We start from the raw sequence: 13,199 nt of genomic DNA, 5'->3' as shown, positions 1-13,199 counted from the left end.
ACAAGTAACAAATGAGTCTGGCTTTTTCATCTCTCTAAAAATTACCCAATAGTAACACATTTAGTATATGAGGCTAGTTATACTTGTGTTTAGAAAGCTTTCCGTCTCAGTGGAGTCAATGCTAACTTAATTTGTAGGGCTTAATTTGCTGCCCTGCTTCTTCTTAAAATTCTTTTTTCCCCCTAGTTAAAAACATGATTCTGCAATCAAGCTATTATCAGTGTCAAATTATGGTTTTCAGATTATCAAGATGCAATTGCAAATCAAGTTGAAAAGACATTAAGGTTATAATCTCATTTACAGTCTCAAGTTAATAGGAAAGAAATATAACTTCACTCAAATTAACAATTAACCATTTCCAGTTGGGCTAACACCATCCTGTTTTCTACTGTAGAATGTGTTCTCTTCATATGTAATTGTCATTTCCATAGTCCTTTCCCTAGACAGACCATCTCTCATTCATATCCATTTGTTAATATTTTCTCTCTCTTTCTTTCTCAGGGAAGATCACTGAGGAGGTGTCTCAGACATACTGTCATTTAAACATTGTGGGCCTGGTGGGCTCCATTGACAACGATTTCTGTGGTACAGATATGACCATTGGCACTGATTCTGCCCTGCACCGTATCATGGAGGTGATTGATGCAATCACCACTACTGCCCAGAGGTCAGCAAATGATTTCTCAGGTCTTTTGCTTCCTATCTACCTTTACAAAAGACTGCAGCATGCCCAGGACTAGCTTGAGAACTATGTAACCAGCAGTTAGTTCTTACCCTGCGGAAGTGTTTTTCCAAGGGGTGTGTAGGTGTGATGAACCTGCTTCTCTGGGACTAACTCCTATCAGAGCCTTCCCAGATAATTGCACCACCCAGAACAATTAAGTTAGAGCCATTGAAATCAGTGGCCCTAACTTAGTCATTTTTATTGAGTCATTTTATTTCCTTGCATTATAAAAGGAACTCATTAGCCAAGTACACAGATGTCTTCATCAAAGATGACACTTGTGTTGCTGAGATGTTATATTTCTCCCCACACATTCAGCAACATGTTGCTAAGAAAATGTGAATCCCTACCTGCCTGAACGACATGTGCAGTCTTTGTGACATGAACACTGTTTCACTTTGGAGTTCCTTTGCTGGAGGCACCATATAAGCAATATCTGCTTGCCCAAATGGTTCAGAAGCAAGACCTAGTTGCCTTCCTTGATCTTCAGAGGCAAGCAGCCACTACCGCAGCAGCGTTCTGCTCCTTCCACACGTAGCAGTTCACTGCATCTTTCCTGGGCTAAAATGCACAACCCTACACTATTTCAGAGAGGTGGGGAAGAAGCAACACCACAGTACCTCCCCTCTCACTCTTCCCTGGTGTGGCTCATTTTCTAACCTAGGCTCTACAGATTTTGGTTGCTCCTCTCTCATGAGAGAATGTGTAGTCTTAATTGTGACATCCTTCAGAACGCTTCCAATGTGCATGTGACTTCAGGTGCTCATCCCTGTCACAATGAGGTTTGCTGAGTAAGCAGCAAGATGTTCTTTCCTAAGTGGAGACTTTTTGATTCTTTCCAAAGTCAGCCCAAGGCCTGGGAGAGTCCCCTTCAAAGGCCTAGGTGACTGGAGGGAAAAGATAAGCACTGATGCTGTCTCTTCCCTTGTCCAGCTAATGTGTGTGTAAATACTGCACTAATGAGAAGATGCAACTGAAGCATGCACTGAATGACCATCTGGACAAGTCTTTACTCTCTTATTTTGCTTTGCAGTCACCAGAGAACATTTGTGCTGGAGGTGATGGGCAGGCACTGTGGGTAAGGAGAGAGCTCTGTTGTTATTTTTTTCGTTGAGGGAGACCTGGGTTTCCAATTAGGGGATTAAATTCTAAACATGGGTATATGCCTGCCACCCACCCACCCATCCATCTCCCAAATCTTTCACCATGATTGATACCCCCGGGTTCATCGTTCACAAGCTGACTCTCTTCTTCCTCTGCAGGTACCTTGCATTAGTTTCAGCTTTGGCTTCTGGTGCAGACTGGCTTTTCATCCCTGAGTCACCTCCTGAGGATGACTGGGAGGATTTCATGTGTGAGAGGCTTGGTGAGGTGGGTGTCGGTGGTATCTGTTGCACAACAAAAATGAAATTGTGTGTTCTTTTTCTGATGAGTACAAATGAGGGGGGGCATTTCATTTATATTCTCTTCTTTAGTGGTCGCATCTAAGTTAATGGGGTCACATATATTTTTCCAGAGAGCTTACAGGATCAGATCTATTAATGCACTGTGCACCAACTCACAGCAGCATTCCAGAGCTCTCTGTGCTGCTGATGTGTTGCTCTTCGTGAAAGACCTTCCTTTGTGTGTATGCTGTACTGCAGATAAATGCAGGTGACACTGGGTAGGAAAAGCTGGCCGAGAGAGGCATGGAGCTGGGGGGAAAAGGACAGGATCTCAAGGGAGAGAGAGTTGAGGATTGGCGGCTTTTTAGTTTAGAGAAGGTGGATCGAGAGAAGCTTTTCTTCTTCTAATACTAGAATTTGAGGACATTCAATGAAGCTGAATGTTGGAAGATCTGGGACAGAAATACTCCTTTGCGAAGCACATGGAATTCACTCCCGCAAGAGGCAGTGATGGCCACCAACTTGGATGCTTTAAAAATGGATTTGACAGATTCATGGAGGATGAAGCTATCAGAAGCTAGCCACCCCGGCTGCATTCTCTCTCCACTCCTGGGGGCAATATGCTCCTGAATACCAGTTGCTGGAAACTGCAAGAGGGGAGAGCGCTGTTCTGCTCAGGCCCTGCTTCCAGGTTCCCCATGGGCATCTGATTAGCCACTATGGGAGCAGGATGCTAGACTAGAAGAGCCACTGACCTGATCCAGCAGACCATTCTTAATATCTTAGTATTAGATACCAAACCACCTAGCTGCCTTTAGTCATCCTTTCTCAGCATGCAGGAACTACAACAGGGGCAGGAAACATTTGGCCCTCCAGATATTGTTGGACACCCCCAACTCCTGTTAACCCCAGCTAGCATCACCATGGTCAAAAGTGATGGGAGCTGTAGAGCAGCAACACCTGGAGGACCATTACTTCCCCATCCCTGAACTGCAAAGTTGCTGATGGGGAAAGGCTTGACTGTCAAGCCTAAGGTATTAATGTTAGGATTATGAGAGAGTCTCCGTTAACATAGCCTCTTGCCTTTCTCTGATGGATCAATCATTAGCTTCCATATTTTTATTTTGATAGACCCGGAGCAGAGGATCCCGGCTGAATATTATCATCATCGCTGAAGGTGCCATAGACAGAAATGGAAAACCAATCACTTCTAACTACGTGAAGGATGTAAGTAACTGATTAATGTTGTAGAGCCAAAGCAGTGAAAGTATTTTTCAGCACACGGTTCTTAGAAAACAGGCTTTTCCATATTTTGGAACTATCTTGAGTATGAAAATATCCTGTGAACTTGACAGCTGTCCATTTTTCACTTGGGCTTCCCAGCTTTCTTCGGGCTTTGAATCACTCTGGAGAATTTTAAAGTGGGCATTTGCAGCTTCAATGCAGATGTAAACATTGCATTGGCAACCTCACGGATTACTGCAATGCACTCTATGTGTTGGAGTGGATCTGGAGGCCGTAGCTGATGCAGAAAACTGCGGCTAGGTTGCTTGTGGGGCAAACAATTTGCTTGCAGGATTTGCACTGGCTGCCAGTTGGCTACTGGGCCACGTTCAAGGTGTTGGTACTAACATACAAGTCCCTATACAGCTTAGGACCAAGTTACTTGAGAGACCGCCTTATCCCTTACACACCCAATAAATCACTGCTGTCCACAAGAGAGTCTCTCCTACATGTACCAGAAGCCTGGCCTATGGTAACTTGGAGCAGGGCTTTTACTGTGGCCACCCCTCTTCTGTGGGACAGCATTCCTGTCAATATATGACAGGCACCTACTATCTGCATTTTCCACAAGCGGCTGAATGCATTTTGTTCCAGGAGGCTTTCGCAACTGGATAAATGGGTCTTTACTATGAGTATTCACTTGATAGGGTTTCAGTCTTGGTTTAAATGTATTTATTATATTTGCGGTTTTAGCAGTTTTTCATCATGTAAATTGCTTTGAGACAGTAGTTTAGAAGGTGATTAATAAATTGATAATAATAGTAATAATGATGGTAATAATAAATGTCTGACCTAGAGCCCCTCTCCCAGTTTACCAGGGAATCTGGTACAGGGAGGGTGTAAGCATACTTTAACTCCGGATTTTCTGATCAGCTGGTTGTCAAGCGCCTGGGATTCGACACTCGTGTGACTGTGCTTGGCCACGTGCAGCGTGGTGGGACCCCCTCAGCATTTGATCGTGTCCTGGTAAGTGTTACTCTTTTTCTTTTGCTAGATGTCTGGGACGTTCAGGGTATGTCTAAGGAATGGCTTCTCACTCTCTTGGTAAAGTGTTGTTGGGTTAACTGCAGAAAGGCGAGTCAGAGTTGAAAACCCTGAAAAAAGCAGGAGCTTCACAGACTGAGTGCATGTGCCCTTCTGCCATTTAGAAATCAGTTGCCCACACTGGTCGAGCATTATGCCCCACTGTATATAGGTGGAGATAAGTAAGCCATAACTAAAAGGAAACACTGCTGGTATGTTGTGCTGCAAGTCCTCTTTCAAAACTGGCATGCAGAACTCACAATAGGCAAATGCAGTAGACTGGATGGCAAGAAGGCATTTTCTGCACCCTGCAAGGTGTTTGCTTTGTTTATTCTTGGCTTGGCCACTCGGAAGCAAACAGAAAAATTGCCCTGGTTTTGTAGGCTCTGGTGTTAAATGCAGAGGCTTCCTGGACCTTCTCTTTGCCTAGTGCTTCTAGATCTCTGGGTGTGACTTAGTCCTGTCTGAACAATAAACCCTGCTGCGCATAATAGAGACAGCCTTGTGTTCTTCATTCCATTGTGTAGAATGCCTGATCCATTTCTATTTAACACTATTAGAAACCTTTGTTAACCTTGAAATTTTCTGGGATCTCAGTATTCTTCATTAATGCAGTATTCTTCATTCTTCATGCAGTATTCTACATTAATGCAGGGATGGGGCAGTCTTCACTTTCAAGATAGAGTTACATCTTGTTGCATCTTGCAGTAGTTAACTTGTAAATAATCCAAGGGCTAGGAACTCTCCCTGGCTGGTCTTGGCTGGTCAAAAGCAAGATTCTCAGCAGAGCTCCATTCAGAGCTCAGAATACTTAGATACTTCTTTTTTCTATTCCCTCTTTTGCCCTCCTCTTTATTTAGGACTGGACTTGGAAGGACAGGCTTTTCATTAGGTCATGGTTTTCTTTTTGTCTTAACCTTTCCCACTGCTCCAGAGGATTTCCTGCACTCTTAGTGGTATTGAAACAAGGCAGTCTTTTCCCACCCCACAAAAACACACACACTATTAAACAGGGTAGGAAAATCGCACCAGGAATTCCTGTGCCGCAAGAAAGGAGTGGGTGAATATTTTTCTGCATTTGTTGGCTAGACCGTTCTAAGACCTGGGGATGACCTTCTGTCCTGTCTTCTTCGTGTTTTCTCTTTCGGAAATGGTCCATTAGATGTGTTTTTACAGAATTATTTGTCCAGTTGGTCAACCTGGTGTTTGGAGAGCTGAATTTTGCAAACTGCTGTTTTATCCAGTACTACAGGATAGGAGGAGTTATTTTTCAGCTTCTGGTGCAGCCTGGCAGTGCCCTCCTTGGCATCTTTGCAAGCTGACCCTGTGACCCAGAGGAAGCACTGCTCTCAAAGTAAAGGCTGCCCCTATCTGCCGCTACCAAGAATGGGAACTAACAGAAAAAGACAGATTTCCGTTTCTCAGTAAAGCAAACAACCCAATTAGTTGCACGTATTCAGTTTCCTCTGAAGAGGTGGCTCTCTAGGCCTGTTAAACAAGATCGGGCGACATGATAGTTAGCAACGTGCACTAAGAAGAGAGAAAATACAGTAGTTTGGAAAAACAGCTCTTATGAGAATGTGTCAGATAGCACTGCAGAACTTTGTTGGGCAAGAGGGCGCGGCTGTGGACCAAAGCCACTCTGTGCTGCTCCTAATGTGTGAACACCTGGGAAGAGTTTTTTCTGTCAGAGGAAACTTTGAATACTGGCTCTTCCTATCATCTCAGTTCATATTCCTGCTGCTTAGAGTTTTTTGTTTCTTTAAAGGCAAGCTTTTTCCCATTAGCACTTCTTTGTAGTCTTGCTGCTTTGTAACTTTAGGAGATGCATATTATACAGGTTGTGTGCTGCTGCTGATGTGAAAACCGTGGGCATTTGTTAGCGTCACAGTTACCCCATCTTTCTGTCTCAGTGGTTTTTACATTGAAACACGTACACATTTTTGAATGAGTGAAGTATGATTTCCAGTGCTTGGTGAGACAAGGCTCCAACCTTCCAAAGCATGTTGTGCTGCAGAATCCCAAAGAGACATGGTATGTGCCTAAATATGCAAGGTATACATAGCTGACTGTCTCTGGAAATACATTGTGTGTCCCCCAGAGCAGCAAAATGGGGATGGAAGCTGTGATGGCACTGCTGGAAGCAACACCAGACACACCTGCCTGTGTGGTCAGTCTCTCCGGGAACCAGTCAGTGCGCCTACCCCTAATGGAATGTGTGCAAGTGGTGAGTATTTCACATGATCATAGAAGCCAAATATATGCAGTGTGGAGAAGCACAGCATGGGGGGGGGGCTCCATTTTTATATATGTGAGTGGGGTGACAGGGAGCTTCACAGTTGATACATGATGAATGATAATCAGCAAACAAGCAGATATTTGGAAGGGGGGCGAGAATTGTGCATATGTAGAGGGAATATGGCATCTGAGACGGAATACCAAAAATATTTGCTTTCATTGAAACAACGTAGAAAGAAATCTGAAAACATGGTATGAGGTTTTGCTACATTTCCAGTGGGTAGGAGGTATGACTAAGCTTGCATTCTGTAGTTGGGGTTGTTTTTTCTTTTTTTCTTTTTGTTACATTTCCTTACCTGCTCGTTCCCCTGTTTTATGTGAACTTTTGCACAACATAAAAACCACCTCTGCAAATCTAGTGGAAGTTTAGCACTGATTTCCATTTTAACTGTTTCTACCAAAAGAGTCCATTTGCAACCCTGTACACATGGAAAATTGCAGGAGTTTTGTGCCGTAACTGCACATGACGAAATCTAAGGTGGCTTCCCAGTGTACGTGTCCTTTCCCACCATTAAAATTTAGCATGGCATGGTAGTATGCTGATTGAAAAGCCACAGTTCCATAATGCACTACAACGTAAAAGAAACATAAGAAATCTAGCAATATAATCAAATTAACAGAAAAAACAACATGTCTGAATGCAGCCTTGATTAGCATAGGTACCAGCCTCTCCCCATGCATCTGCACCCTTATATATAGCTGTCCAGTTGTCTTTTGTCCCCATATTTTCCCATGAGGCCTGAGTCTTAAGCTCTGCAAGGAAGGTTTATTATGGTCCCATTGATGGTTGAGGCCTGGTCTGTGGTGATGCTGGGCCTTTTCTGTCATAAAGGTAAAGGTAAAGGTACCCCTGCCCGTACGGGCCAGTCTTGACAGACTCTGGGGTTGTGCGCCCATCTCACTTAAGAGGCCAGGGGCCAGCGCTGTCCGGAGACACTTCCGGGTCACGTGGCCAGCGTGATATCGCTGCTCTGGCGAGCCAGAGCCGCACACGGAAACGCCGTTTACCTTCCCGCTGGTAAGCGGTCCCTATTTATCTACTTGCACACGGAGGTGCTTTCGAACTGCTAGGTTGGCAGGCGCTGGGACCGAGCAGCGGGAGCGCACCCCGCCGCAGGGATTCGAACCGCCGACCTTTTGATCGGCAAGTCCTAGGCGCTGAGGCTTTAACCCACAGCGCCACCTTTCTGTCATACTACACTCTAATTGTGGAATTCCCTCTCAGTGGACATATAGCTGTTCTCATATTGTCAGCTTTTCAACACACTGGGGAAATGATTTTTTTTCCTTTCCAAGTTTTCAGGGATATGTGAGCTTAAGGGTTGGTCTGTCTGCAGCAAAATTGTATATATTACTCCCCAACACCCCCAATACTTACTGCTTTATAGTTTTAATATTACCATGTGTTGTATATTATTGGAATATTTGTTTACCACCTTGGGATCCTTTGCGATGAAGCACTGTTTAAAAACATAATTAACCAGAATAACCATTTTCTTCTGGTTCTTGACAAAATAAAATTGATTAAAAAACAACAACTTCCCAAATCAAGTATGCAATATGCATGCATAAGTTGTTGCAATTTGTCAACATGGAGTTTGTGGGTGTATGGTTTTGGATTTTTGAGCGCAGAACCTCCAGAGCCCCTGAACCATGCCTTTTCAGTCCATAAACATTTGGAGTCGGGCATACATGACGGAACAGGCTGTGCCAGTAAACTCTCCCTGGGAGAGTTCTTTTTCTTGGTTTGCCCTGGCACAGCCTTTCTGGAGAATGCATCTCCCCCAGGGGTTCCTGCAATCCTTTGGTCCTTCCAGCCTCCCTTTTTTATGCTGCTTTTTTCTATATGCCTGAAATGGCCCTCCAATGAGCGTGTTCGTGAATGTCCTGAAAAGGAATTGGCAGAAGAGAGTTAATCTCACTGTACCCTTGGTTTTATTAGATTTCTACTAGAGCCTCACTATGATTCTCTAACCCCCCACCTCCACAATATCTTTATAGACCAAAGATGTCCAGAAGGCAATGGATGACAAAAGATTTGATGAAGCAATTCAGCTCAGAGGGAGGTGAGAGATGTTTCTGGGATCTGGGAATTGAATTTCCTCTCATCTGTTTGTTTATATTAACATTTAAAATAACAACAGTTATGAAGGCAAGTCTTGCTGTAGACCTTTGGTATTTAGTAGCAAAGACAAGAACTTGTTACTCATTTGTTCAGTTCTCTTTTCTTAACATTTCCAAGGTGTTTTTTCATAGGAAATGTGAAGTCAGATACAAAAAAAGCATTTAAAAACTCCTCTAACATTACAGAAGTTCTTTACCTCTTTTTTCCTGCCCATAGAGAAACCCTGACTCCCCACCCCATAGCCATGATTCACATGTTAGTGGATCTGTGTTCTTTTTTTCAACTTCTAATGGCCAGTCCTATTTATTGTGAGCCAAATGATCAGAGCTGATGGTTACTTTTCCTTCATTCTCATTTCTACTGCAGCCCACTTGGCCCATCTCCTTGACATTAATAGCAACATGGGCGTCTTAAGTGTCTTATATATGGACTAACCTTGTTTCTTCATGGATCATTAGTTCACGAGAATGAAATAAATCTCACACATGTTTTGGATTCCGAGCAGTTGGTTTTCTTCCTATTTTAATCCCGTTCTACTACTACTTGGGTGGACATACAACATACATACATACTATGTATGTTCTGGTCACTCATTCAATGGCAAGATCTCTCCATAACTATATAGTGTTACAGGAACTAAAATTGGGGGGGGGGCAGAATTAGGCAAAACGTTGCAGTGAGAATAGGTTCTGTTTAGAGTTCTAGCCACTCCATTCCATCATTTCCCTTTTCTGCTGCTCTTTTTCCTCAAAGTCTGTTAGCTTTCCACGACTACTGCACACTTAGCTCTCATAGGGCTGTTTTTGGAGTCCTTCCTTAGGGTTCCCATTTTTCAAGGTTTTTTGTACTTCTGCGTACCTTGGGTTTTACCCTCTCTCATGCATTGATGGCCCCATTTTGGCTACGTAAGCAATCCACTGAAAGTCTAGACATCAAAGATAGAGAGAATTTTTTTGACCAGTATTCTGGTCATGCCACTCTTTTAAGTAAGTCCTTAATGCTTAAGGAAGGAATTGCAGGCTAACGCTTTTTCCTGTCACCTATAAGACCGTGTCACAGTGACTGCTATAACAGACTCAAGGCCTAGATAAATTATCAGCCTATTTTGAAAACAGAAACATAACATATTGAGGAAATGACTGATAACCAGTTGCAGCAAAACAAGGCAATAATTTATTCTGTACACAGTGGGGAGGCAGCCTTCCCCACTTAGTGCCGTCCAAAACATCTGGAGGACACCAGATTGAGCAAGGGTGAGGAACTTGTGACCTTCCAGATGTTGCTGGACTTTTGCTTCGATCATCCCTGACCACTGGCCATGCTGGCTGGGGCTAATGGTACTTGGAATACAACAATAGCTGAAGGAGTCCAGCAATAGCTAAATTCCCTTGAGAATTAGGAAGCCTGCTTTAAGTGATCTTCCTGGCAAGGAGACACAGGAGTAGCAATTTAAGACTGTTTTTGGGAGTGCAAATATTCTTGTGTGTATTTTTTGTTTAAACAAATATAAGTAAAAAGGTCTGAGCATGCTTTAAGATGCATGAGTAGAAAATTCACTTACCTTAATTGAAATAGGTGGAAGATTCCATAGGTCAGCACTTTCAGGCAAAAGCTAAATTAAATTTGAGAAGCTACATCCACAATGCACTTCAGTGATGGTACATTTTCTGGAAGGAATTAAAAAGAGGTTCACGTTTGAAGGTGTTGTGCATCTTAGGAGCATTCTAGAGTCCAAGTAAGAAAGAGAAGAGACTTTCTCTCTGTCTCTTAGACTTGGCTTTGGTGGTTTCTTATGATAAAAGATTACCAATATAATTGTGGGCTTGTTTTACCAGGAGTTTTGAAAACAACTGGAACATTTACAAGCTTCTTGCACACCAGAAGCCTGCAATGGAAAAGGTGAGGAAGCAAAGAGAAACAGATTTTGTTCTGCAGGTTTCTTGCAGTGTGAAAGGAATAGCTGTTATTTCTTTTACTACTTATTTATCATGGTCTGTTGTTTGTTGTTGCATGTTGTAAGCATGTTGCTTTTGTTATTAATTTGTTTTTGTGAGCTCCTTGTAAGGAAGGTGTTTGAAGAAGCCACCAATAAATAAATAAATAAATAAATGAATGAATGAATGAATGAATGAATGAATGAATGTGTGTACAAGCACAAATCAAAAGCCCCAAGGCAGGTCTCAAGAGGGTGCATCTGGACATTGAATGATGGACGGACCTATACAATGCTGCAGCTCCAAAAAGGACTTCTGTGTGCAATGGAACTTCCTCTCTTGTCCCCACCAGCCCCCTGTACACACTCAAAATTATCTTGGGGGACCCTCCAAAGCTGATTTTGGGAACCCATCAGGGTAGGAAAGGGAACAGAAGCCCTGTTGCACATCATTGGATACAATGCAAGGTTTAAAAAATGTCCACAAATTGCACTTGCATTCTATGTTCACAGGCAATAAAAGCAATGTCTTCCTGACATGTAATCACTGTGTATGCTAGAATCCACACTGTATATCCAATAAATGTTTCCAATACAGTCACAAAAGAAGTGCTGTCTCCTGGACATCTCCCCCTCCCATTTGCAGATGCTTGCAGCCTCAAAGCAGTTGATTACATGCCCAGCCTTTTTCAGTAGAGGTCAGATGTGTCCTTACAGACCAGGAAAGAGCTGCCATCTGTACTGGAAAAAGATCTTTGCCTGTTTTGCTTCAGGGTCAAACAAAGGAATGCAGAAGCAACCTCTGGCTTCTGCAGGAAATACTAGCAGCCCTCATATGTGCTTCATCCCAGGGACATAGGCAGCAGTGCCATGCCTGACTCCCTGAGTCGCCTGAACAGAGGTGCAAAGAGATGGAGAGGGCAGGTGAAAGTAGGACCCAATGCTGCTGCTGCTATATGGAGCTCTGAACTCCTTGCACAGGGTGGAAAAACTTGACCCTCTTCTACAGCCAAAAGTTAGGCAAAGACTTTGTGAACTGTAATTGTTATGCCGATATATGGTCTTCCTGTTATTTCTTTTAGATCAGGGTAGTCCAGCGTGTGGCCTTTTTCGGCAGCCCTCAGCAACATTTTCTCCCCCCCCCCCACCCTCATGCTATCTTCCCAAAGCTGGGTAAGTGAGGCTCTGGACTTTGGGGAGGAAATGTGATGCTCTGGCAGGGTCCTAGAGTCCTCCTTCCTCCTTCCCAAAGCCTAGGTAGTGCTTTCCCAGCTTTGGGAAGAAGGTGGGAGGACTCTAGGACCCTGCCAGAGCCTCGCAGTTCCTTCCCAAAGACCGGTGCCTCACTTAGCCAGGACTGAGAGGGGGTGTCAAATTTTGGCCTTGCTTCCTTCCCCCCACACAACAAGGCAGTTTGCAGCCCTTGGGTTCTGTGCCGAAGTACTCTTGCGGCCCGCTTGGTGTGAAAAGTTGGACCACCTTGTTTGAGATGGTTATGCAAGGAAGCGAGTCACATCTCAGCCGAGGCTACTCAGTGTCAAAATACTTACCTGAAGTATTGCAGGACAAGGAAGTTGCATAATGTCCTCTTACATAGCTTGCTTTGTAGCAGAGGTACCTCCTAAAGGCTCTCTGTGCTCCCAGCACCCTCTGAGTGCTGACAATGACTTCTTCCAGCTGTTTATTATCCGTTTCTGTTCCGGGCAGAGCAATTTCAATATTGCCATTCTGAATGTGGGAGCCCCTGCAGCCGGCATGAACGCAGCAGTCCGGTCAGCTGTGCGCGTTGGGATCTGCCAAGGCCACACAATGTATGTGGTGAATGATGGCTTTGAAGGCTTGAGCAAAGGACAGGTGAGTCTCTCTAATTGGAAGGGAGGAGGTCCTCCCTCCTGTCGGACTACTAGTCCTTCTCATTACTTTGTAAACTAGAACATCTACAAGGCAACATTCATTTGGAACTCCAGCTGTCATTTCTGCTGCAAAATTGGCACCATGACTTATTAATTTCTGATTGGAGGGGGGGAGGCAGAGTTGGTTGTAACAGGAAACAAAATATCAATTTGATCTTTCTTCTTTTAAACCACACTGCTTTCACTTTCAAATCCAAGATTTGGAAGACAACCTGGTGCAATGCAGTTGGGAATGGCTGGGCGAATCATGAGAGGTCTAATGAAATGTTTCTTCTCGTAGATCCGAGAGGTGGGCTGGCACGATGTTGCAGGCTGGCTAGGGCGTGGAGGATCCATGCTGGGGACCAAAAGGTAAGTTGGCATGACAGCCCACAGAGTGGTTCTCTGCAGATGGGGAGAAATTGCAGGACTGAGTTCAAAGAGGGGACGATACAGGTAAAACCTTCCAAAAGGTTGGTACCTGTTACGAAGTGTGTAGTGAGCATGCAAGCCTGCAATTCTCACATGCAATCTG

General features: G+C 44.0%; 1 protein-coding gene and 1 long non-coding RNA gene across 7 annotated transcripts in view; one reads left to right on the top strand and one right to left on the bottom strand.

Annotated features, from left to right (window-relative positions):
* The window catches only part of LOC310846029, a 128,198-nt gene that overhangs the window by 86,812 nt on the left and 28,187 nt on the right, over window positions 1-13,199 (bottom strand). The gene's annotated exons all lie outside the window — the stretch shown is intronic.
* The window catches only part of PFKL (phosphofructokinase, liver type), a 48,109-nt gene that overhangs the window by 22,967 nt on the left and 11,943 nt on the right, over window positions 1-13,199 (top strand). For all 6 annotated transcript variants that reach the window (XM_083741817.1, XM_083741818.1, XM_083741822.1 and 3 more), the window contains exons 5-14: window positions 502-667; window positions 1,758-1,802; window positions 1,987-2,095; window positions 3,241-3,336; window positions 4,267-4,359; window positions 6,518-6,643; window positions 8,716-8,780; window positions 10,675-10,738; window positions 12,480-12,626; window positions 12,966-13,036. In XM_083741817.1, coding sequence (XP_083597943.1) covers window positions 502-667; window positions 1,758-1,802; window positions 1,987-2,095; window positions 3,241-3,336; window positions 4,267-4,359; window positions 6,518-6,643; window positions 8,716-8,780; window positions 10,675-10,738; window positions 12,480-12,626; window positions 12,966-13,036 — 982 coding nt within the window. The remainder of the gene's footprint in view (window positions 1-501; window positions 668-1,757; window positions 1,803-1,986; window positions 2,096-3,240; window positions 3,337-4,266; window positions 4,360-6,517; window positions 6,644-8,715; window positions 8,781-10,674; window positions 10,739-12,479; window positions 12,627-12,965; window positions 13,037-13,199) is intronic.

This window comes from Podarcis gaigeae (assembly GCF_964106915.1).
Source record: "Podarcis gaigeae genome assembly, chromosome: 5".
In the NCBI taxonomy this organism is placed as follows: domain Eukaryota; kingdom Metazoa; phylum Chordata; class Lepidosauria; order Squamata; family Lacertidae; genus Podarcis; species Podarcis gaigeae.
The sequence above is the reverse complement of the archived record's forward strand: the minus strand, read 5'-3'. Positions and strand labels throughout refer to the sequence as shown.